The sequence below is a fragment of the Nerophis ophidion genome, linkage group LG03, assembly GCF_033978795.1.
Source record: "Nerophis ophidion isolate RoL-2023_Sa linkage group LG03, RoL_Noph_v1.0, whole genome shotgun sequence".
NCBI classification, from domain to species: Eukaryota; Metazoa; Chordata; class Actinopteri; order Syngnathiformes; family Syngnathidae; genus Nerophis; species Nerophis ophidion.
This window is the reverse complement of record NC_084613.1, coordinates 10,276,032-10,300,820: the sequence shown is the minus strand read 5'-3', so window position 1 is coordinate 10,300,820 and position 24,789 is coordinate 10,276,032. Positions and strand designations below refer to the sequence as shown.

General features: G+C 37.0%; 1 protein-coding gene across 1 annotated transcript in view; it reads right to left on the bottom strand.

The window, feature by feature from the left end:
• Positions 1-19,251, bottom strand: part of LOC133549098 (S-adenosylhomocysteine hydrolase-like protein 1) — a 51,703-nt gene extending 32,452 nt beyond the window's left edge. Inside the window, exon 1 of the mRNA XM_061894232.1 lies at positions 18,968-19,251. Within this exon, the coding sequence (XP_061750216.1) occupies positions 18,968-19,249 (282 nt within the window). The 5' untranslated portion in view covers positions 19,250-19,251. The remainder of the gene's footprint in view (positions 1-18,967) is intronic.
• Between the last annotated feature and the right edge of the window lie 5,538 nt (positions 19,252-24,789).

Genomic DNA, 24,789 nt, shown 5'->3' with positions numbered 1-24,789 from the left:
AAAAGGCCGCCCGTGGCCACGCCCCCTCGCCGCACAGGTGGAGGTGAGAAAGGCCGGGCTACTAAACGGCGTCTTTGTTGAAGAAGTGAAACGTCGTCCTCAAGGTCATGAACCCAATCACTCAACACTTTAGGCTGACTGGATGACAAAGTTCCTGAAGGAATCAGGTGTGAATTTAAAATTTTTTTTTTTAAGAATTGTTGAAGTAGAGGACACAATTCCCAAATAGGCTGGATATTTAGAAGTTGGAACGGTTTGAATCAGATGAAAAATGAGAGAGTTGTGGAACTTTGAGGAATTTCCCAGGGATTTCAATGGGAATTTCCACAAAAATTGGGAAATTCGGGAAAATAGGAATTTTTTTGGGGGACAAAACTTGAATGGTTTGACATGGTCGGTGTTGGAATTCTTTAAATCGGTCGAGAAATGTTGAATTGAGACATGGTATTAGGGAATTCCTGGAACTTCGGGAAAACTTTGTTTTTGTCCTGATTAAAGGGAAATTTTGACGGTGGAACGGTTGAAATCCGTTAAAAAATGTGGAAGGAGTAGTCGCCAGAAGAAATGTTGGAAATAGGGCTTTGGAAAACCGGGAATTCTGGAAAATCCTGGAATTTTTTTCAACTTGAAAAAAGGTAGAATCTATGTCCAGAATGGTGGAGTGTGTTGAAGGTGGAATGGTTTGAATCGGTTGAAAAATGTGGAAATGGTGGCAGTTTGAAAAATGGATAATTCATTTTGAATGGGAAAAATTCTCCGGAAAAAACCTGGAACTCTGGGAAATTTGGGAATATTTGGAATTTGTCAAGGGAAAGCCCACAATTCCCGACTAGGCTGAATATTTTGAAGTTGGAACAGTTTGAATCAGATGAAAAATGTGGGAGTTGTGGAACTTTGAAGAATGTCCCAGTGATTTCAATGGGAATTTCCACAAAAATTGGGAAATTCGGGAAAATAGGAATTTTTTTGGGGGGACAAAACTTGAATGGTTTCACATGGTCGGTGTTGGAATTCTTTAAATCGGTCGAGAAATGTTGAATTGAGACATGGTATTAGGGAATTCCTGGAACTTCGGGAAAACTTTGTTTTTTGTCCTGATTAAAGGGAAATTTTGACGGTGGAACGGTTGAAATCCGTTAAAAAATGTGGAAGGAGTAGTCGCCAGAAGAAATGTTGGAAATAGGGCTTTGGAAAACCGGGAATTCTGGAAAATCCTGGAATTTTTTTCAACTTGAAAAAAGGTAGAATCTATGTCCAGAATGGTGGAGTGTGTTGAAGGTGGAATGGTTTGAATCGGTTGAAAAATGTGGAAATGGTGGCAGTTTGAAAAATGGATAATTCATTTTGAATGGGAAAAATTCTCCGGAAAAAACCTGGAACTCTGGGAAATTTGGGAATATTTGGAATTTGTCAAGGGAAAGCCCACAATTCCCGACTAGGCTGAATATTTTGAAGTTGGAACAGTTTGAATCAGATGAAAAATGTGGGAGTTGTGGAACTTTGAAGAATGTCCCAGTGATTTCAATGGGAATTTCCACAAAAATTGGGAAATTCGGGAAAATAGGAATTTTTTTGGGGGGACAAAACTTGAATGGTTTCACATGGTCGGTGTTGGAATTCTTTAAATCGGTCGAGAAATGTTGAATTGAGACATGGTATTAGGGAATTCCTGGAACTTCGGGAAAACTTTGTTTTTTGTCCTGATTAAAGGGAAATTTTGACGGTGGAACGGTTGAAATCCGTTAAAAAATGTGGAAGGAGTAGTCGCCAGAAGAAATGTTGGAAATAGGGCTTTGGAAAACCGGGAATTCTGGAAAATCCTGGAATTTTTTTCAACTTGAAAAAAGGTAGAATCTATGTCCAGAATGGTGGAGTGTGTTGAAGGTGGAATGGTTTGAATCGGTTGAAAAATGTGGAAATGGTGGCAGTTTGAAAAATGGATAATTCATTTTGAATGGGAAAAATTCTCCGGAAAAAACCTGGAACTCTGGGAAATTTGGGAATATTTGGAATTTGTCAAGGGAAAGCCCACAATTCCCGACTAGGCTGAATATTTTGAAGTTGGAACAGTTTGAATCAGATGAAAAATGTGGGAGTTGTGGAACTTTGAAGAATGTCCCAGTGATTTCAATGGGAATTTCCACAAAAATTGGGAAATTCGGGAAAATAGGAATTTTTTTGGGGGGACAAAACTTGAATGGTTTCACATGGTCGGTGTTGGAATTATTTAAATTGGTCGAGAAATGTTGAATTCAGACATGGTATTACGGAATTCCTGGAATTTCGGGAAAATTAGTTTTTTGTCCTGATTAAGAGGAATGTTTTGACGGTGGAACGGTTGAAATCCGTTAAAAAAATATGGAAGGAGTAGTCGCCAGAAGAAATGTTGGAAATAGGGCTTTGGAAAACCGGGATTTCTGGAAAATCCTGGAATTTTTTTCAACTTGGAAAAAGGTAGAATCTATGTCCAGAATGGTGGAGTGTGTTGAAGGTGGAATGGTTTGAATCGGTTGAAAAATGTGGAAATGGTGGAAGTTTGAAAAATGGCTAATTCATTTTGAATGGGAAAAATGCTCCGGAAAAAACCTGGGACTTTGGGAAATTTGGGAATATTTGGAATTTGTCAAGGGAAAACCCACAATTCCCGAATAAGCTGAATATTTTGAAGTTGAAACAGTTTGAATCAGATGAAAAATGTGGGAGTTGTGGAACTTTGAAGAATGTCCCAGTGATTTCAATGGGAATTTCCACAAAAATTGGGAAATTCGGGAAAATAAGATTTTTTTGGGGGGAAAAAACTTGAATGAGTTGACATGGTTGGTGTTGGAATTTTTTTAATCGGTCGAAAAATGTTGAAGTAGTAACATGTTGAATTGAGACATGGTATTATGGAATTCCTGGAATTTCGGGAAAACTTAGTTTTTTGTCCTGATTAAGAGGAATGTTTTGACGGTGGAACTGTTGAAATGCGTTGAAAAGTGTGGAAGGAGTAGTCGCCAGAAGAAATGTTGAAAATAGGGCTTTGGAAAACCGGGAATTCTGGAAAATCCTGGAATTTTTTTCAACTTGGAAAAAGGTAGAATCTATGACCAGAATGGTGGAGTGTGTTGAAGGTGGAATGGTTTGAATCGGTTGAAAAATGTGGAAATGGTGGAAGTTTGAAAAATGGCCAATTAATTTTGAATGGGAAAAATGTCCCGGAAAAAACCTGGAACTCTGGGAAATTTGGAAATTTTTGAAACTTGTCAAGGAAGAGCCTGCAATTCCCGAATAAGATGAATATTTTGAAGTTGGAACAGTTTGAATCAGATGAAAAATGTGGGAGTTGTGGAACTTTGAAGAATGTCCCAGGGATTTCAATGGGAATTTCCACAAAAATTGGGAAATTCGGGAAAATAGGAATTTTTTTTTTGGGACAAAACTTGAATGGTTTCACATGGTCGGTGTTGGAATTCTTTAAATCGGTCGAGAAATGTTGAATTGAGACATGGTATTACGGAATTCCTGGAATTTTGGGAAAACTTTGTTTTTTGTCCTGATTAAGAGGAAATTTTGACGGGGGAACGGTTGAAATGCGTTAAAAAATGTGGAAGGACTAGTCGCCAGAAAAAATGTTGGAAATAGGGCTTTGGAAAACCAGGAATTCTGGAAAATCCTGGAATTTTTTTCCCACTTCGAAATAGATAGTTTAATTTTCCAGGATGGTGAAATGTGTTGAAGGTAGAATGGTTTGAATCGGTTGAAAAATGTGGAAATGGTGGAAGTTTAAAAAATGGCCAATTAATTTTGAATGGGAAAAATGTCCCGGAAAAAAACCTGGAACTCTGGGAAATCTGGGAATATTTGGAATTTGTCAAGGGAAAACCCACAATTCCCGACTAGGCTGAATAATTTGAAGTTGGAACGGTTTGAATCAGATGAAAAATGTGGGAGTTGTGGAACTTTGAAGAATGTCCCAGTGATTTCAATGTGAATTTCCACAAAAATTGGGAAATTTGGGAAAATAAGATTTTTTAGGGGAAAAACTTGAATGAGTTGAAATGGTTGGTGTTGGAATTTTTTAAATCGGTCAAGAAATGTTGAAGTAGTAACATGTTGAATTGAGACATAGTATTACGGAATTCCTGGAATTTCGGGAAAACTTTGTTTTTTGTCCTAATTAAGAGGAATGTTTTGACGGTGGAACGGTTGAAATCCGTTAAAAAAAGGTGAAAAGAGTAGTAGCCAGTAGAAATGTTGGAAATAGGGCTTTGGAAAACCGGGAATTCTGGTAAATCCTAAAAAATGTTTCCCACTTAGAAATAGATAGTTTAAATGTCCAGGATGTTGGAGTGTGTTGAAAAAGGAATGGTTTGAATCGGTTGAAAAATGTGGAAATGGTGGAAGTTTGAAAATAGGCCAATTCATTTTGAATGGGAAAAATATCCCGGAAAAAACCTGGAACTCTGGGAAATTTGGGAATATTTGGAATTTGTCAAGGGAAAGCCCACAATTCCCGACTAGGCTGAATATTTTGAAGTTGGAATGGTTTGAATCAGATGAAAAATGTGGGAGTTGTGGAACTTTGAAGAATGTCCCAGGGATTTCAATGGGAATTTCCACAAAAATTGGGAAATTCGGGAAAATAAGATTTTTTTTTTTGGGATAAAACTTGAATGAGTTGAAATGGTTGGTGTTGGAATTCTTTAACTCGGTCGAGAAATGTTGAAGTAGAAATTTAAACTACCTATTTCTAAGTGGGGAAAAAAATCCCAGGATTTTCCAGAATTCCCGGTTTTCCAACGCCCTATTTCCAACATTTCTTCTGGCGACTACTCCTTCCACACTTTTCAACGCATTTCAACCGTTCCACCGTCAAAACATTCCTCTTAATCAGGACAAAAAAACAAAGTTTTCCCGAAATTCCAGGAATTCCCTAATACTATGTCTCAATTCAACATGTTACTACTTCAACATTTCTTGACTGATTTAAAAAATTCCATGAATTTGTTTCAACTTGGAAAAAGATGGTTCAAATTTCCAGGATGGTGAAATGTGTTGAAGGTGGAATGGTTTGAATCGGTTGAAAAATGTGGAAGTGGTGGAAATTTGAAAAATGGCCAATTCATTTTGAATGGGAAAAATGTTCCGGAAAACCTGGAACGCTGGGAAATTTGGGAATTTTTGGAATTTTTCAAGGGAAAGCCTGCAATTCCCGAATAAGATGAATATTTTGAAGTTGGGACAGTTTGAATCAGAGGAAAAATGTGGGAGTTGTGGAACTTTGAAGATTGTCCCAGGGATTTCAATGGGAATTTCCACAAAAATTGGGAAATTCGGGAAAATACGATTTTTGGGGGGATAAAACTTGAATGAGTTGAAATGGTTGGTGTTGGAATTTTTTAAATCGGTCAAAAAATGTTGAAGTAGTAACATGTTGAATTGAGACATGGTATTATGGAATTCTTGGAATTTCGGGGAAAACTTTGTTTTTTGTCCTGATTAAGAGGGAAGTTTTGACGGTGGAACGGTTGAAATGCGTTAAAATATGTGGAAGGAGTAATCGCCAGAAAAAATGTTGGAAATAGGGCTTTGGAAAACCAGGAATTCTGGAAAATCCTGGAATTTTTTTTCCCACTTCGAAATAGATCGTTTAAATTTCCAGGATGGTGGAGTGTGTTGAAAGTGGAATGGGTTGAATCGGTTGAAAAATGTGGAAATGGTGGAAGTTTGAAAAATGGCCAATTCATTTTGAAAGGGAAAAATGTCCCGGAAAACCTGGAACTCTGGAAAATTTGGGAATTTTTGGAATTTTTCAAGGGAAAGCCCGCAATTCCCGAATAAGATGAATATTTTGAAGTTGGAACAGTTTGAATCAGCTGAAAAATGTGGGAGTTGTGGAACTTTGAAGAATGTCCCAGGGATTTCAATGGGAATTTCCACAAAAATTGGGAAATTCGGGAAAATAAGGATTTTTTTGGGTAAAAACTTGAATGGTTTGAAATGGTTGCTGTTGGAATTTTTTAAATCGGTCAAGAAATGTTTAAGTAGTAACATGTTGAATTGAGACATGGTATTACGGAATTCCTGGAATTTCGGGAAAACTTTGTTTTTTGTCCTGATTAAGAGGAATTTTTGGACGGTGGCACGGTTGAAATCCGTTAAAAAAATGTGGAAGGAGTAGTCGCCAGAAGAAATGTTGGAAATAGGGCTTTGGAAAACCAAGAATTCTGGAAAATCCTGGAATTTTTTTCAACTTGGATTGCATGTCCAGAATGTTGGAATGTGTTCAAGGTGGAATGGTTTGAATCGGTTGAAAAATGTGGAAATGGTGGAAGTTTGAAAAATGGCCAATTCATTTTGAATGGGAAAAATGTCCCGGAAAACCAGGAAATCTGGGAAATTTGGGAATTTTTGGAATTTTTTAAGGGAAAACCCACATTTCCCAAACAAGCTGAATATTTTGCAGATGGAACGGTTTGAATCAGATGAAAAATGTGGGAGTTTTGGAACTTTGAAGAATGTCCCAGTGATTTCAATGGGAATTTCCACAAAAATTGGGAAATTCGGGAAAATAAGGATTTTTTTTGGGTAAAAACTTGAATTGTTTGAAATGGTTGCTGTTGGAATTTTTTTAAATCGGTCAAGAAATGTTTAAGTAGTAACATGTTGAATTGAGACATGGTATTACGGAATTCCTGGCATTTCGGGAAAACTTTGTTTTTTGTCCTGATTAAGAGGAATTTTTGGACGGTGGAACGGTTGAAATCCGTAAAAAAAATGTGGAAGGAGTAGTCGCCAGAAGAAATGTTGGAAATAAGGCTTTGGAAAACCAGGAATCCTGTAAAATCCTGGAATTTTTTTCAACTTGCAAAAAGGTAGATTGCATGTCCAGGATGGCGAAATGTGTTGAAAGTGGAATGGTTTGAATCGGTTGAAAAATGTGGAAATGGTGGAAGTTAGAAAAATGGCCAATTCATTTTGAATGGGAAAAATGTCCCAGAAAAAACCTGGAACTCTGGGAAATTTGGAAATTTTTGAAACTTGTCAAGGAAGAGCCTGCAATTCCCGAATAAGCTGAATATTTTGAAGTTGGAACAGTTTGAATCAGATGAAAAAAGTGGGAGTTTTGGAACTTTGAAGAATGTCCCAGGGATTTCAATGGGAATTTCCACAAAAATTGGGAAATTTGGGAAAATAAGATTTTTGGGGGGAAAAAACTTGAATGAGTTGAAATGGTTGGTGTTGGAATTTTTTTAATCGGTCAAGAAATGTTGAAGTAGTAACATGTTGAATTGAGACATGGTATTACGGAATTCCTGGAATTCTGGGAAAACTTTGTTTTTTGTCCTGATTAAGAGGAATGTTTTGACGGTAGAACGGTTGAAATGCGTTAAAAAAATGTGGAAGGAGTAGTCGCCAGAAGAAATGTTGGAAATAGGGCTTTGGAAAACCGGGAATTGTGGTAAATCCTAGAATTTTTTTCCCACTTAGAAATAGATAGTTTAAATGTCCAGGATGGTGGAGTGTGTTGAAAGTGGAATGGTTTGAATCGGTTGAAAAATGTGGAAATGGTGGAAGTTTGAAAAATGGCCAATTCATTTTGAATGGGAAAAATGTCCCGGACAACCGAGAAATCTGGGAAATTTGGGAATTTTTTGAATTTTTCAAGGGAAAACCCATAATTCCCGAATAAGATGAATATTTTTAAGTTGAAACAGTTTGAATCAGATGAAAAAAGTGGGGGTTGTGGAACTTTGAAGAAAGTCCCAGTGATTTTAATCGGATTTTCCCCCAAAATTGGGAATTTCGGGAATACAAAGATTTTTTTTTTTTTTTTTTACACAATGGTAAAAAAAAAACAAATTTGAATGGTTTGAATGAGTTGAAATGGTTGGTTTTGGAATTTTTCAAATCGATCGAGAAATGTTGAAGTACTACTACGGAATTCCTGGAATTTCGGGAAAATCTGGAATTTTTCCAGTTAAAAAAAAACAACATTTTATTTTTTTTCTGATTAAGAGGAATGTTTTGATAGTGGAGCGGTGGAAATGTGTTGAAAAATCTGGAAGGAGTAGTCGACAGAAAAAAGGGTGTAAATAGCGTTTTGGAAAACCAGGAATTATGGAACATCCTGGAATTTTTTTTCAACTTGGATAAAGCTAGATTAAAGTTCCAGGATGATGGAGTGTGTTGAAGGTCGAATGTTTTAAATCGGTTGTTTTTTTCTAACTGTGTTAGCAACGTTAGCATGCTAGCTTTTTTTTTTTGCTAGCGTCTGTCATATTAGCATGCCAACATTTCATGCTAGATTTTTTTGCTACTTTCTATGTCTACACCGAAAAATACTGCACCCAGTCATGTGCTAGCTTCCTGACGTTAGCATGCTGTTATGTTACATTAGCATTAGAACGTTTCGATCTAATATTACACTTTTTTGTCTAATTCCGCAGCCATACACCTTAGAGTCATATGACTTGGAATGTGACACATGTTAACTGTTAGCGTGCTAATTTTAGCATGCTAAAATGCCAGAGACATCAAAGTGCTAACGTGTTTTTTTGTGCAAATGTTCCACTTTTTTGTTTAATTCTGCAGCCATACACCTTTTAGTCATATAACTTGGTATTTGAAACATGCTAACTGTATGCATTTTTCCGTTAGCATGTTAGCATGCTAACATAAAAGTGCTAGCTTTTTGAGGTAATTTTGAAACCATTTCCCCTAGAGTAATTTAACTTGGTATGTGACACTTGTTAACCCACGAGCATGCTAATATTAGCATGCTAGCATACTAACATTAACATGATTACTTTTTTGCTACCTTTATGTTTTTTTCCTCTGATTAGACAGCCTTACAGTCATATAATTTAGTATGTGACACATGTTAAGTGTTAGCGTGCTAATGTTGGCATGCTAAAATGCTAGGGACATCAAAGTGCTAATGTTTTTTTTTGCAAATGTTCCACTTTTTTGTCTAGTTCTGCAGCCATACACCTTATAGTCATATAATTTGGTATTTGAAACATGCCAACTTTATGCATTTTACCGTTAGCATGTTAGCATGCTAACATAAAAGTGCTAGCTTTTTTAGGTAATTTTGGAGCCATTTCCCCTAGAGTAATTTAACTTGGTATGTGACACTTGTTTACCCACGAGCATGCTAATATTAGCGTGCTAGCATACTAACATTAACATGCTAACCTTTTTGCTAACTTTACGTTTTTTTCCTCTGATTAGACAGCCTTACAGTCATATAATTTAGTATGTGACACTTGTTAACTGTTTGTATGCTAATTTTAGCATGCTAAAATGCTAGGGACATCAAAGTGCTAACGTTTTTTTTTTTTGCAAATGTTCCACTTTTTTGTCTAATTCTGCAGCCATACACCTTATAGTCATATAACTTGGTATTTGAAACATGCTAACTTTATGCATTTTACCGTTAGCATGTTAGCATGCTAACATAAAAGTGCTAGCTTTTTGAGGTAATTTTGCAACCATTTCCCCTAGAGTAATTTAACTTGGTATGTGACACTTATTTACCCACGAGCATGCTAATGTTAGCGTGCTAGCATACTAACATTGATATGCTAACTTTTTTGCTAACTTTACGTTTTTTTCCTCTTATTAGACAGCCTTACAGTCATATAATTTAGTATGTGACACATGTTAACTGTTAGCGTGCTAATGTTAGCATGCTAAAATGCTAGGGACATCAAAGTGCTAACGTTTTTTTTTTTTGCAAATGTTCCACTTTTTTGTCTAATTCTGCAGCCATACACCTTATAGTCATATAACTTGGTATTTGAAACATGCTAACTGTATGCATTTTACCGTTAGCATGCTAACATAAGAGTGCAAGCTTTTTGAGGTAATTTTTCAACCATTTCCCCTAGAGTAATTTAACTTGGTATGTGACACTTGTTAACCCACGAGCATGCTAATATTAGCATGCTAGCATACTAACATTAATATGCTAACTTTTTTGCTAACTTTACATTTTTTTCCTCTGATTAGACAGCCTTACAGTCATATAATTTAGTATGTGACACATGTTAACTGTTAGCGTGCTAATGTTAGCATGCTAAAATGCTAGGGACATCAAAGTGCTACCGTTGTTTTTTTTTGCAAATGTTCCACTTTTTTGTTTAATTCTGCAGCCATACACCTTATAGTCATATAACTTGGTATTTGAAACATGCTAACTGTGTGCATTTTTCCGTTAGCATGTTAGCATGTTAGCATGCTAACATAAAAGTGCTAGCTTTTTGAGGTAATTTTGCAACCATTTCCCCTAGAGTAATTTAACTTGGTATGTGACACTTATTTACCCACGAGCATGCTAATCTTAGCATGCTAGCATACTAACATTAATATGCTAACTTTTTTGCTAACTTTACGTTTTTTTCCTCTGATTAGACAGCCTTACAGTCATATAATTTAGTATGTGACACATGTTAACTGTTAGCGTGCTAATGTTAGCATGCTAAAATGCTAGGGACATCAAAGTGCTAACGTTTTTTTTTTGCAAATGTTCCACTTTTTTGTCTAATTCTGCAGCCATACACCTTATAGTCATATAACTTGGTATTTGAAACATGCTAACTGTATGCATTTTTACCGTTAGCATGTTAGCATGCTAACATAAGAGTGCAAGCTTTTTGAGGTAATTTTTCAACCATTTCCCTTAGAGTAATTTAACCTGGTATGTGACACTTGTTAACCCACGAGCATGCTAATGTTAGCATGCTAGCATACCAACATTAACATGATAACTTTTTTTGCTAACTGTACGTTTTTTTCCTCGGATTAAACAGCCTTACAGTCATATAATTTAGTATGTGACAAATGTTAACTGTTAGCGTGCTAATGTTAGCATGCTAAAAATGCTAGGGACAGCAAAGTGCTAAAGTTTTTTTGTGTGCAAATGTTCCACTTTTTTGTCTAATTCTGCAGCCATACACCTTATAGTCATATAACTTGGTATTTGAAAGATGCCAACTGTATGCATTTTTTCATTAGCATGTTAGCATGCTAACATAAAAGTGCTAGCTTTTTGAGGCAATTTTGCAACCGTTTACTCTAGAGTGATTTAACTTGGTATGTGACATGTATTTACCCACGAGCATGCTAATGTTAGCGTGCTAGCATACCAACATTAACATGCTAACTTTTTTGCTAACATTACGTTTTTTTTCCTCGGATTAGACAGCCTTACAGTCATATAATTTGGTATGTGACACATGTTAACTGTTAGCATGCTAATGTTAGCATGCTAAAATGCTAGGGACATCAAAGTGCTAACATTTTTTTTGTGGCAAATGTTCCACTTTTTTGTCTAATTCTGCAGCCATACACCTTATAGTCATATAACTTGGTATTTAAAACATGCTAACTGTATGCATTTTTTCATTAGCACGTTGGCATGCTAACATAAAAGTGCTAGCTTTTTTGAAGGTAATTTTGCAACCATTTCTCCTAGAGTAATTTAACTTGGTATGTGACACTTATTTACCCACGAGCATGCTAATGTTAGCATGCTAGCATACTAACATTAATATGCTAACTTTTTTGCTAACTTTACATTTTTTTCCTCTGATTAGACAGCCTTACAGTCATATAATTTAGTATGTGACACATGTTAACTGTTAGCGTGCTAATGTTAGCATGCTAAAATGCTAGGGACATCAAAGTGCTAACGTTTTTTTTTTGTGCAAAATGTTCCACTTTTTTGTCTAATTCTGCAGCCATACACCTTATAGTCATATAACTTGGTATTTGAAACATGCTAACTGTATGCATTTTACCGTTAGCATGTTAGCATGCTAACATAAGAGTGCAAGCTTTTTGAGGTAATTTTTCAACCATTTCCCTTAGAGTAATTTAACCTGGTATGTGACACTTGTTAACCCACGAGCATGCTAATGTTAGCATGCTAGCATACCAACATTAACATGATAACTTTTTTGCTAACTGTACGTTTTTTCCTCGGATTAAACAGCCTTACAATCATATAATTTAGTATGTGACAAATGTTAACTGTTAGCGTGCTAATGTTAGCATGCTAAAATGCTAGGGACATCAAAGTGCGAACGTTTTTTTTGCAAATGTTCCACTTTTTTGTTTAATTCCGCGGCCATACACCTTATAGTCATATAACTTGGTATTTAAAACATGCTAACTGTATGCATTTTTTCATTAGCATGTTAGCATGCTAACATAAAAGTGCTAGCTTTTTGAGGTAATTTTGCAACCATTTCCCCTAGAGTAATTTAACTTGGTATGTGACACTTATTTACCCACGAGCATGCTAATGTTAGCGTGCTAGCATACTAACATTAACATGCTAACTTTTTTGCTAACTTTACGTTTTTTTCCTCTGATTAGACAGCTTTACAGTCATATAATTTAGTATGTGACACATGTTAACTCTTAGCATGCTAATTTTAGCATGCTAAAATGCTAGGCACATCAGAGTGCTAACGTTATTTTTTTTGTGCAAATGTTCCACTTTTTTGTCTAATTCTGCACCCATACACCTTATAGTCATATAACTTGGTATTTAAAACATGCTAACTGTATGCATTTTTTCATTAGCATGTTAGCATGCTAACATAAAAGTGCTAGCTTTTTGAGCTAATTTTGCAACCATTTCCCTAGAGTAATTTAACTTGGTATGTGATACTTGTTTACCCACGAGCATGCTAATGTTAGCATGCTAGCATACTAACATTAACATGCTAACTTTTTTGCTAACTTTCCGTTTTTTTCCTCTGATTAGACAGCCTTACAGTCATATAATTTAGTATGGGACACATGCTCATTGATAGCATGCTCATGTTAGCTTGCTAAAATGAGCATGCTATCTTTTTGAGCTAGCTTAGCAACCGTTTACCCCAGAGTTATGTAACTTGGTACGTGACACTTGTTAACTGTTAGCATGCGAATGACAGCTTGCTAGCAAGCTAACGTAACTGTTTCATTCAATTTAGCACTTTTTTTTCTAGATTTCTTTACAGCCATGTTACTTGAAACGTGAGACATGCTAACTGTTCGCAGGCATCAAATTCCAAACGAGCTAATATTTGCAAAAAATAACAACGTTTTCCAGTTCGAACTTTAAGTATCTTGACTATTCAATCGAATATAAGTTGAAAAGGATTTGCAAATCATTAAATTCTGTTTTTATTAACCATTTTTACAACGTGCCAACTGTCAGAATAATTTTATTTAAGTTATCACTCAACTTGTTTTCCCATGAGTTCAGGTTGCCCTGCGAGAAGACAAAAGCTGTCTTTGATCTTATCAAGCAAATGTCCGACCGCTTGTAAACCTCCACTGTGTGCGGTGGGAAACGACGTGGGGGTGTCGGTTTCTTTGATCTATTGGACAGCCACAGACAGGACCCGAAATCTACAAGCAGGGAGGGGGCAAACCTGACACCGCTCCAAGCACCTTTCTGTTTGAACTGTTTATGACCCAAAGCAGCATCTGTTTATGGCCCCTCCCCTTAGAAGCAGCGGCAGCTATGTCATCAGGAAATGTCCAAATAAAGTTAAAGTTAAAGTACCAATGATTAAAAGGACCTCCGTGGTCAATCATTGACTGAGTTGAGCAGACTGACACATTGACAGCCCGACTAAATGCACACCTTTTTGCATACCTTCCATGCTACCACGTCCCGCACTCCGACCGACACCGGCGCGTCCTTTGCTCACCATGTTAGTCTTGAACTTCTCAATTCCCGAACAGGCTGAATCTTTTGAAGTTGGAACAGTTTGAATCAGATGAAAAAAGTGAGAGCTGTGGAACTTTGAAGAATGTCCCAGTGATTTCAATGGGAATTTCCACAAAAATTGGGAAATTCGGGAAAATACGATTTTTGGGGGGAAAAAACTTGAATGGTTTGACTTGGTTGGTGTTGGAATTCTTTAAATAGTTCGAGAAATGTTGAATTGAGACTTGGTATTATGGAATTCCTGGAATTTTGGGAAAATTAGTTTTTTGTCCTGATTAAGAGGAATGTTTTGACAGTGGAACGGTTGAAATGCATTGAAAAGTGTGGAAGGAGTAGTCGCCAGAAGAAATGTTGGAAATAGGGCTTTGGAAAACCGGGATTTCTGGAAAATCCTGGAATTTTTTTCAATTTGGAAAAAGGTAGATTGCATGTCCAGGATGGTGGAATGTGTTGAAGGTGAAATTGTTTGAAGCGGTTGAAAAATGTGGAAATGGTGGAAGTTTGAAAAATGGATAATTCATTTTGAATGGGAAAAATGCTCCGGAAAAAACCTGGAACTCTGGGAAATTTGGGAATATTTGGAATTTGTCAAGGGAAAGCCCACAATTCCCGACTAGGCTGAATATTTTGAAGTTGGAACGGTTTGAATCAGAGGAAAAATGTGGGAGTTGTGGAACTTCGAAGAATGTCCCAGGGATTTTAATGGGAATTTCCACAAAAATTGGGAAATTCGGGAAAATAAGATTTTTTTTGGGGGGGGGGGGGGGGGGGGATCTTGAATGAGTTGACTTGGTTGGTGTTGGGATTTTTCAAATCGATTGAGAAATGTTGAATTACTAACATGTTGAATTGAGACATGGTATTACAGAAATCCTGGAATTTCGGGAAAACTTTGTTTTTTGTCCTGATTAAGAGGAATGTTTTGACGGTGGAATGGTTGAAATCCGTTAAAAAAAGGTGGAAGGAGTAGTAGCCAGTAGAAATGTTGGAAATAGGGCTTTGGAAAACCAGGAATTCTGAAAAAGTTTGAAAAATGGCCAATTCATTTTGAATGGGAAAAATGTCCCGGAAAACCTGGAACGCTGGGAAATTTGGGAATTTTTGGAATTTTTCAAGGGAAAGCCCGCAATTCCCGAATAAGATGAATATTTTGAAGTTGGAAGAGTTTGAATCAGATGAAAAATGTGGGAGTTGTGGAAATTTGAAGAATGTCCCAGGGATTTCAATAGGAATTTCCACAAAAATTGGGAAATCCGGGAAAATAAGATTTTTTGGGGGGGAAAAAAATTGAATGAGTTGACATGGTTGGTGTTGGAATTTTTTAAATCGGTCGAAAAATGTTGAAGTAGTAACATGTTGAATTGAGACATGGTATTACGGAATTCCTGGAATTTTGGGAAAACTTCGTTTTTTGTCCTGATTAAGAGGAATGTTTGGACGGTGGAACGGTTGAAATGCGTTGAAAAGTCTGGAAGGAGTAGTCGCCAGAAGAAATGTTGGAAATAGGGCTTTGGAAAACCGGGATTTCTGGAAAATCCGCAAATTTTTTTCAACTTGGAAAAAGGTAGAATCTATGTCCAGAACGGTGGAGTGTGTTGAAGGTGGAATGGTTTGACTTGGTTGAAAAATGTGGAAATGGTGGAAGTTTTAAAAATGGCCAATTCATTGTGAATGGGAAAAATGTCCCGTAAAACCAGGAACGCTGGGAAATTTGGGAATTTTTTGAATTTTTCAAGGGAAAACCCACAATTCCCGAATAAGCTGAATATTTTGAAGTTGAGACAGTTTGAATCAGATGAAAAATGTGGGAGTTGTGGAACTTTGAAGAATGTCTCAGGGATTTCAATGGGAATTTCCACAAAAATTGGAAAATTCGGGAAAATAGGAATTTTTTTTGGACAAAACTTGAATTGTTTGACATGGTTGGTGTTGGAATTTTTTAAATCGGTCGAGATATGTTGAAGTAGTAACATGTTGAATTGAGACATGGTATTACGGAATTCCTGGAATTTCGGGAAAACTTAGTTTTTTGTCCTGATTAAGAGGAATGTTTTGACGGTGGAACGGTTAAAATCCGTTACAAAAATGTGGAAGAAGTTGTCGCCAGAACAAATGTTGGAAATAGGGCTTTGGAAAACCGGGAATTCTGGAAAATCCTAGAATTTTTTTCCCACTTAGAAATAGATAGTTTAAATGTCCAGGATGGTGGAATGTGTTGAAGGTGGGATGGTTTGAATCGGTTGAAAGATGTGGAAATGGTGGAAGTTTGAAAAATGGCCAATTCATTTTGAATGGGAAAAATGTCCCGGAAAACCGGGAAATCTGGGAAATATGGGAATTTTTTGAATTTTTCAAGGGAAAACCCACAATTCCCGAATAAGCTGAATATTTTGAAGTTGAAACAGTTTGAATCAGATGAAAAAAGTGGGAGTTGTGGAACTTTGAAGAAAGTCCCAGTGATTTTAATCGGATTTTCCCCCAAAATTGGGAATTTCGGGAATACAAAGATTTTTTTTTTTTTTTTTTACACAATGGTAAAAAAAAACAAATTTGAATGGTTTGGACGAGTTGAAATGGTTGGTTTTGGAATTTTTCAAATCGATCGAGAAATGTTGAAGTACTACTACGGAATTCCTGGAATTTCGGGAAAATCTGGAATTTTTCCAGTTAAAAAAAAACAACATTTTATTTTTTTTCTGATTAAGAGGAATGTTTTGATAGTGGAGCGGTGGAAATGTGTTGAAAAATCTGGAAGGAGTAGTCGACAGAAAAAAGGGTGTAAATAGCGTTTTGGAAAACCAGGAATTATGGAACATCCTGGAATTTTTTTTCAACTTGGATAAAGCTAGATTAAAGTTCCAGGATGATGGAGTGTGTTGAAGGTCGAATGTTTTAAATCGGTTGTTTTTTTCTAACTGTGTTAGCAACGTTAGCATGCTAGCTTTTTTTTTTTGCTAGCGTCTGTCATATTAGCATGCCAACATTTCATGCTAGATTTTTTTGCTACTTTCTATGTCTACACCGAGAAATACTGCACCCACTCATGTGCTAGCTTCCTAACGTTAGCATGCTAGTATGTTACATTAGCATTAGAACGTTTCGAGCTAATATTACACTTTTTTGTCTAATTCCGCAGCCATACACCTTAGAATCCTATGACTTGGAATGTGACACATGTTAACTGTTAGCGTGCTAATTTTAGCATGCTAAAATGCCAGAGACATCAAAGTGCAAACGTTTTTCTTTGCAAATGTTCCACTTTGTTGTCTAATTCTGCAGCCATACACCTTATAGTCATATAACTTGGTATTTGAAACATGCTAACTTTATGCATTTTACCGTTAGCATGTTAGCATGCTTACATAAAAGTGCTAGCTTTTTGAGGTAATTTTGCAACTATTTCCCCTACAGTAATTTAACTTGGTATGCGACACTTTTTTACCCACGAGCATGCTAATGTTAGCTTGCTAGCATACCAACATTAACATGCTAACTTTTTTGCTAACTTTACGTTTTTTTCCTCTGATTAGACAGCCTTACAGTCATATAATTTAGTATGTGACTCATGTTAACTCTTAGCGTGCTAATTTTAGCACGCTAAAATGCTAGAGACATCAAAGTGCTAACGTTTTTTTTTTGCAAATGTTCCACTTTTTTGTCTAATTCTGCAGCCATACACCTTATAGTCATATAACTTGGTATTTGAAACATGCTAACTGTATGCATTTTTCCGTCAGCATGTTAGCGTGCTAACATAAAAGTGCTAGAATTTTGAGGTAATTTTGCAAGCATTTCCCCTAGAGTAATTCAACTTGCTATGTGACACTTGTTAACCCACGAGCATGCTAATGTTAGCGTGCTAGCATACTAACATTAACATGCTAACTTTTCGCTTTTTTTCCTCTGATTAGACAGCCTTACAGTCATATAATTTAGTATTTGACATATGTTAACTGTTAGCGTGCTAGTGTTAGCATGCTAAAATGCTAGGGACATCAAAGTGCTAATGTTATTTTTGCAAATGTTCCACTTTTTTGTCTAATTCTGCAGCCATACACCTTATAGTCATATAACTTGGTATTTAAAACATGCTAACTGTATGCATTTTTTCATTAGCATGTTAGCATGCTAACATAAAAGTGCTAGCTTTTTGAGCTAATTTTGCAACCATTTCCCCTAGAGTAATTTAACTTGGTATGTGACACTTGTTAACCCACGAGCATGCTAATGTTAGCATGCTAGCATACTAACATTAACATGCTAACTTTTTTGCTAACTTTCCGTTTTTTTCCTCTGATTAGACAGCCTTACAGTCATATAATTTAGTATGGGACACATGCTCATTGATAGCATGCTCATGTTAGCTTGCTAAAATGAGCATGCTATCTTTTTGAGCTAGCTTAGCAACCGTTTACCCCAGAGTTATGTAACTTGGTACGTGACACTTGTTAACTGTTAGCATGCGAATGACAGCTTGCTAGCAAGCTAACGTAACTGTTTCATTCAATTTAACACTTTTTTTTCTAGATTTCTTTACAGCCATGTTACTTGAAACGTGAGACATGCTAACTGTTTGCAGGCATCAAATTCCAAACGAGCTAATATTTGCAAAAAATAACAACGTTTTCCAGTTTGAACTTTAAGTATCTTGTCTTTGCAGTCTATTTAAATGAATATAAGTTGAAAAGGATTTGCAAATCATTGAATTCTGTTTTTGTTGACCATTTACACAACTTGCCAACTGTCAGAATAATTGTATTTAAGTTATCACACAACTTTTTTTCCCATGAGTTCAGGTTGCCCTGCGAGAAGACAAAAGCTGTCTTTGATCTCATCAAGCAAACGTCCGACCGCTTGTAAACCTCCACTGTGTGCGGTGGGAAACGACGTGGGGGTGTCGGTTTCTTTGATCTATTGGACAGCCACAGACAGGACCCGAAATCTACAAGCAGAGAGGGGGCAAACCTGACACCGCTCCAAGCACTTTTCTGTTTGAACTGTTTATGACCCAAAGCAGCAGCTATTTAAGGCCCCTCCCCTTAGAAGCAGTTGCAGCTATGTCATCAGGAAATGCCCAAATAAAGTTAAAGTTAAAGTACCAATGATTAAAAGGACCTCCGTGGTCAAACATTGACCGAGTTGAGCGTACTGACACATTGACAGCCCGACTAAATGCACACCTTTTTGCATACCTTCCATGCTACCACGTCCCGCACTCCGACCGACACCAGCGCGTCCTTTGCTCACCATGTTAGTCTTGATGGCCTCCGTGACCCCCTCCTTCGTCCCGTCCCGACCCTGAGCGGGGGTCCACCGGCTCTCGGCCGCCTTCAGCATCCTCAGCAGGTTAGGGATGGCCTTTGAGCTCTCCCCGGCGTCCCCTCGGTCGTCCTTGGCGGACGGGTGAGGGCCGACCCCGGCGTCCTCCCCCCCGGAGGATCTCGGCAGCCGCTGTTCCTCCGCCATGAGTCCACTTTGCAAAGAAGTCAGCGTCCTCTGGAAGTTGGGACGAAAGGAAGGCGCCCTCATCCGTCCCCAGAGGGTGTTTCCACTCTAAACAGTTTTAGCTGGTGTAAAGTAGCAGATAATTAAGTGTGTATAGTAAACATGTCTCCTTAAAGTAAATATCAAATGCATCCACTTTCATGAGGTTGTTCCCGAATCTGTCCTTTGTGTTAGATCTGGACTCTCACTATTATGTTAGATCCACTATGGACTGGACTCTCACTATTGTGTTAGATCCACAATGGACTGGACTCTCACACTATTATGTTAGATCCACTAAGGACTGGACTCTCACTATTATGTTAGATCCACTAAGGACTGGACTCTCACTATTATGTTAGATCCACTATGGACTGGACTCACACTATTATATTCGATCCAGTCCATAGTGGATCGAATATAATAGTCTCACACTATTATATTCGATCCACTATGGACTGGACTCTCTTACTATTATGTTAGATCCACTATGGACTGGACTCACACTATTATATTCGATCCAGTCCATAGTGGATCGAATATAATAGTGGCACACTATTATATTCGATCCACTATGGACTGGACTCTCACTATTATGTTAGATCCACTATGGACTGGACTCTCACTATTATGTTAGATCCACTATGGACTGGACTCTCACTATTATGTTAGATCCACTATGGAATGGACTCACACTATTATATTCGATCCACTATGGACTGGACTCTCACTATTATGTTAGATCCACATTGGACTGGACTCTCACAATATTATGCTAAATCCACAATGGACTGGACTCACTATTATATTAGATCCACTATGGACTGGACTCTCACTATTATGTTAGATCCACTATGGACTAGACTCTCACTATTTTGTTGGATCCACTATGGACTGGACTCACTATTATGTTAGATCCACATTGGACTGGACTCTCACAATATTATGCTAAATCCACAATGGACTGGACTCACTATTATATTAGATCCACTATGGACTGGACTCTCACTATTATGTTAGATCCACAATGGACTGGACTCTCACTATTATGTTAGATCCACTATGGACTGGACTCTTACTATTATGTTAGATCCACTATGGACTGGACTCTCACTATTATGTTAGATCCACTATGGACTGGACTCACACTATTATATTAGATCCACTATGAACTGGACTCTCACTATTATGTTAGATCCACCATGGACTGGACTCTCACTATTATGTTAGATTCACTATGGACTGGACTCTCTCACTATTATGTTAGATCCACTATGGACTGGACTCTCACTATTATGTTAGATCCACTATGGACTGGACTCACACTATTATGTTAGATCCACTATGGACTGGACTTTCACTATTATGTTAGATCCACTATGGACTGGACTCTCACTATTATGTTAGATCCACTATGGACTGGACTCACACTATTATGTTAGATCCACTATGGACTGGACTCTCACTATTATGTTAGATCCACTATGGACTGGACTTTCACTATTATGTTAGATCCACTATGGACTGGACTCTCTCACTATTATGTTAGATCCACTATGGACTGGACTCTCACTATTATGTTAGATCCACTATGGACTGGACTCACACTATTATATTAGATCCACTATGAACTGGACTCACACTATTATGTTAGATCCACTATGGACTGGACTCTCACTATTATGTTAGATCCACTATGGACTGGACTCACACTATTATATTAGATCCACTATGGACTGGACTCTCACTATTATGTTAGATCCACTATGTACTGGACTCACACTATTATGTTAGATCCACTATGGACTGGACTCACACTATTATATTAGATCCACTATGGACTGGACTCTCACTATTATGTTAGATCCACTATGGACTGGACTCACACTATTATATTAGATCCACTATGGACTGGACTCTCACTATTATGTTAGATCCACTATGGACTGGACTCACACTATTATGTTAGATATACTATGGACTGGACTCTCACAATAGATTTTTTTTTATTTCTTTTATTTTTTTTGTCATGAAAAAGGGAGTTTACTTGGGCACTAATTGTAAGTGTATCAAAAAACAAAAAATTAAAAAATAAAATAAATAAATAAAATAAAAAATTTATAAAAAAATATTCTGCGGCCCGGTACCAATCGAGCCGCGGCCCGGTGGTTGGGGACCACTGGTCTAATATGTTCACTATTTTATTTAAGGACTAAATGTCAATAACAAACACATGTTTAATGTACCTTAAAAAATGTTGGTTAAAATAAAGCCAAATTTTTTTTGTGGTCCATATATTTAGAAAAGTACTGAAAAATACCGAAATATTTTGGTACCGGTACCAAAATATTGGCATGGGGACAACACTAATACACACACCACTGTAGATCTGCACCTGCTTTGTTTTAGCAATCAAAACTATTTAAGTGTTTTTTTATCCTTCTTTGTTTGGACATTGTTGATTGTCATACGGATGTACTTTGTGGACGCCATCTGCTGCTCCACACGCCGTAAGTCTTTGCTGTCGTCCAGCATTCTGTTTTTCTTTACTTCCCAGCCGGTTCGGTTTTAGCTTCGTTTTGCATTTGAAGCTTCAATGCCTTTTCTTAAGCGTCTCTTGTCTTTTGTTTGTTTTCGGTTTGAGCGTTGGATACCTTTTGACCTGCACGCTGCCTTTCCGTGGGAAAGTACACAATCTCCCACGGCACAAAAAGCCTATTGAGAACACAATGAAACACAAAGTTCTCTTATGAAGAACCAGGCGTTTATGCACTAAAGCCCAGCAGCTGTTGTTGGTTTTTTTTTTTCAGACCGGGGACACCTCAACACAGTTTCATTCACACATATAAATACACATATAGATAGATGTATATATGTATGTATTTACATATATATATATATTTATGTGTATGCATAAATATATAAATAATATCCATCCATTTTCTACCCCTTGTCCGTTTCGGGGTCGCGGGGGGTGCTGGAGCCTATTTCAGCTTCAGGAGGAATTATGGTGCGGGGTTGTTTTTCAGGAGTTGGGCCAGTGAAAGGTACTTTGAATGCTCCAGGATACCAAAACAGTTTTGGAAAATTCCAAGCTCCCAAACTTGTGGGAACAGGCTTCCAACATGACTGTGCACCAATGCAAAAAGACATGGATGACGAGAGTCTGGTGTGGATGAACTTGACTGGCCTGCACAGAGTCCTGACCTGAGCCCGATAGAACGCCTTTGGGATGAATTAGAAGGGAGACTTGAGAGCTAGGACTTCTCAAACCAACACCAGTGTGTGACCTCACCAATGGGCTATTGGAAGGACGGTGGAAAATTCCTATAAACCCACTCCGCAACCTTGTGGACAGCCTTTCCAGAAGAGTTGAAGCTGTAATAGCTGCAAAAAGGTGGACTGTCATTGCGCATTCATCCGTGTGCTTTTTGATTGATTGATTGATGGATGGATTGATTGATTGATTGATTGATTGATTGATTGATTGATTGATACTTTAGTAGATTGCACAGTTCAGTACATATTCCATACAATTGACCACTAAATGGTAACACCCGGACTTGTTTAAGTCGCCAGACCAGCGGCAGCGAACAGCTGCCATCAATCTCCGGCAATCTGCACACCTGGAGCTGATCATCAGACCTGCCTTCAAAAGCCTTCACAACCTGCCATCCCTGGCCGGAATAAACCTTCTGTTGGTGTACTGTAAGCGATCATTAACTTTTTGCTTTCCGTGCTTTCTTCCCCCGTGCTTGATTTCTCCCCTGTCTTCTCCCACAGTGTTTTCCTTCCGTTGCCTTGGATTCGAGTTGTGCGTCACGCTTCCTTGGACCCCAACCCTGGATCGCTACTTAAAAAAAACAAGTTGAAAAACTTATTCCGGTGTTACCATTTAGTGGTCAATTGTATGGAATATGTACTGAACTGTGCAATCTACTAATAAAAGTTTCAATCAATCAATCAATCTCAATTGCCTCCCTTGATCCTCGACCCCCGCCCTGGACACGGACCCCTGAAGCCTCTCTCTGCCCCAGGGACCTCGCTTGGATCACGGACCCCTTTTGCCTTGCCCCTTTGAATTTGTCTGCTTCTTCATCCAACAACTATGGTTATACTCAACAGCTAATTATTCATACACATAATCTTTCATCATACACCCCTTTTGGATGTAGTTCACACACGCCATTCCTTTGTTGTTTAATTCAATTGTATTGTTCATTATTTATTATATTGTTTATAGCAGGGGTCAGCAACCTTTTTGAAACCAAAAGCTACTTCTTGGGTACTGATTAATGCGAAGGGCTACCAGTTTGATACACACTTAAATAAATTGCCAGATATAGCCAATTTGTCCAATATACCTTTAATAAATAAATATATATGTATATATATATAAAAATAAAAAGGGTATTTCTGTTGTACATTTTTTTTCCCTTTTACGGAAGGTTTTTTGTAGAGAATAAATGATGAAAAAAACAACACTTAATTGAGCGGTTTAAAAGAGGAGAAAACAGGGGAAAAAAATGAAAATTCTATTTTGAAACATAGTTTATCTTCAATTTCAACTCTTTAAAATTCAAAATTCAACCGAAAAAAAAGAAGAGAAAAACTAGCTAATTCGAATATTTTGGAAATTTAAAAAAAAATAATTTATGGACCATCATTAGTAATTTTTCCTGATTAAGATTAATTTTAGAATGTTGATGACATGTTTTAAATAGGTTAAAATCCAATCTGCACTTTGTTAGAATATATAACAAATTGGACCAAGCTATATTTCTAACAAAGACAAATCATTATTTCTGCTAGATTTTCCAGAACAAAAATTTTAAAAGAAATTCAAAAGACTTTGAAACAAGATTTAAATATGATTCTACAGATTTTCTAGATTTGCCAGAATATTTTTGGGGAATTTTAATCATAAGTTTGAAAAAATATTTCACAAATATTTTTGTCGAAAAAACAGAAGCTAAAATGAAGAATTAAATTAAAATGTATTTATTATTCTTTACAATAAAAATAAATTTACTTGAACATTGATTTAAATTAATAGGAAAGAAGAAGAAGGAATTTAAAACAGTAAAAAAGTATATGTGTTTAAAAATCCTAAAATCATTTTTAAGGTTGTATTTTTCTCTAAAATTTTCTTTCTGAAAGTTATAAGAAGCAAAGTTAAAAAAAAAAAAAAAAGAATTTATTTAAACAAGTGAAGACCAAGTCTTTAAAACATTTTCTTGAATTTTCAAATTCTATTTGAGTTTTGTCTCTCTTCGAATTAAAAATGTCAAGCAAAACGAGACCAGCTTGCTAGTAAATAAACAAAATTTAAAAAATAGAGGCAGCTCACTGGTAAGTGCTGCTATTTGAGCTATTTTTAGAACAGGCCAGGGGGCGACTCATCTGGTCCTTACGGGCACCGCGTTGGTGACCCCTGGTTTATAATATAATATAATATAATATAATACATATAATAAATACATCGAACGATATTGCCCCCTTGTGGTTCCGTGCCGTCACAACTCCCTCCTCCAACCCATAACACCGACATCATATTGAACCCTATGAGTCAAGGCAGACACTTT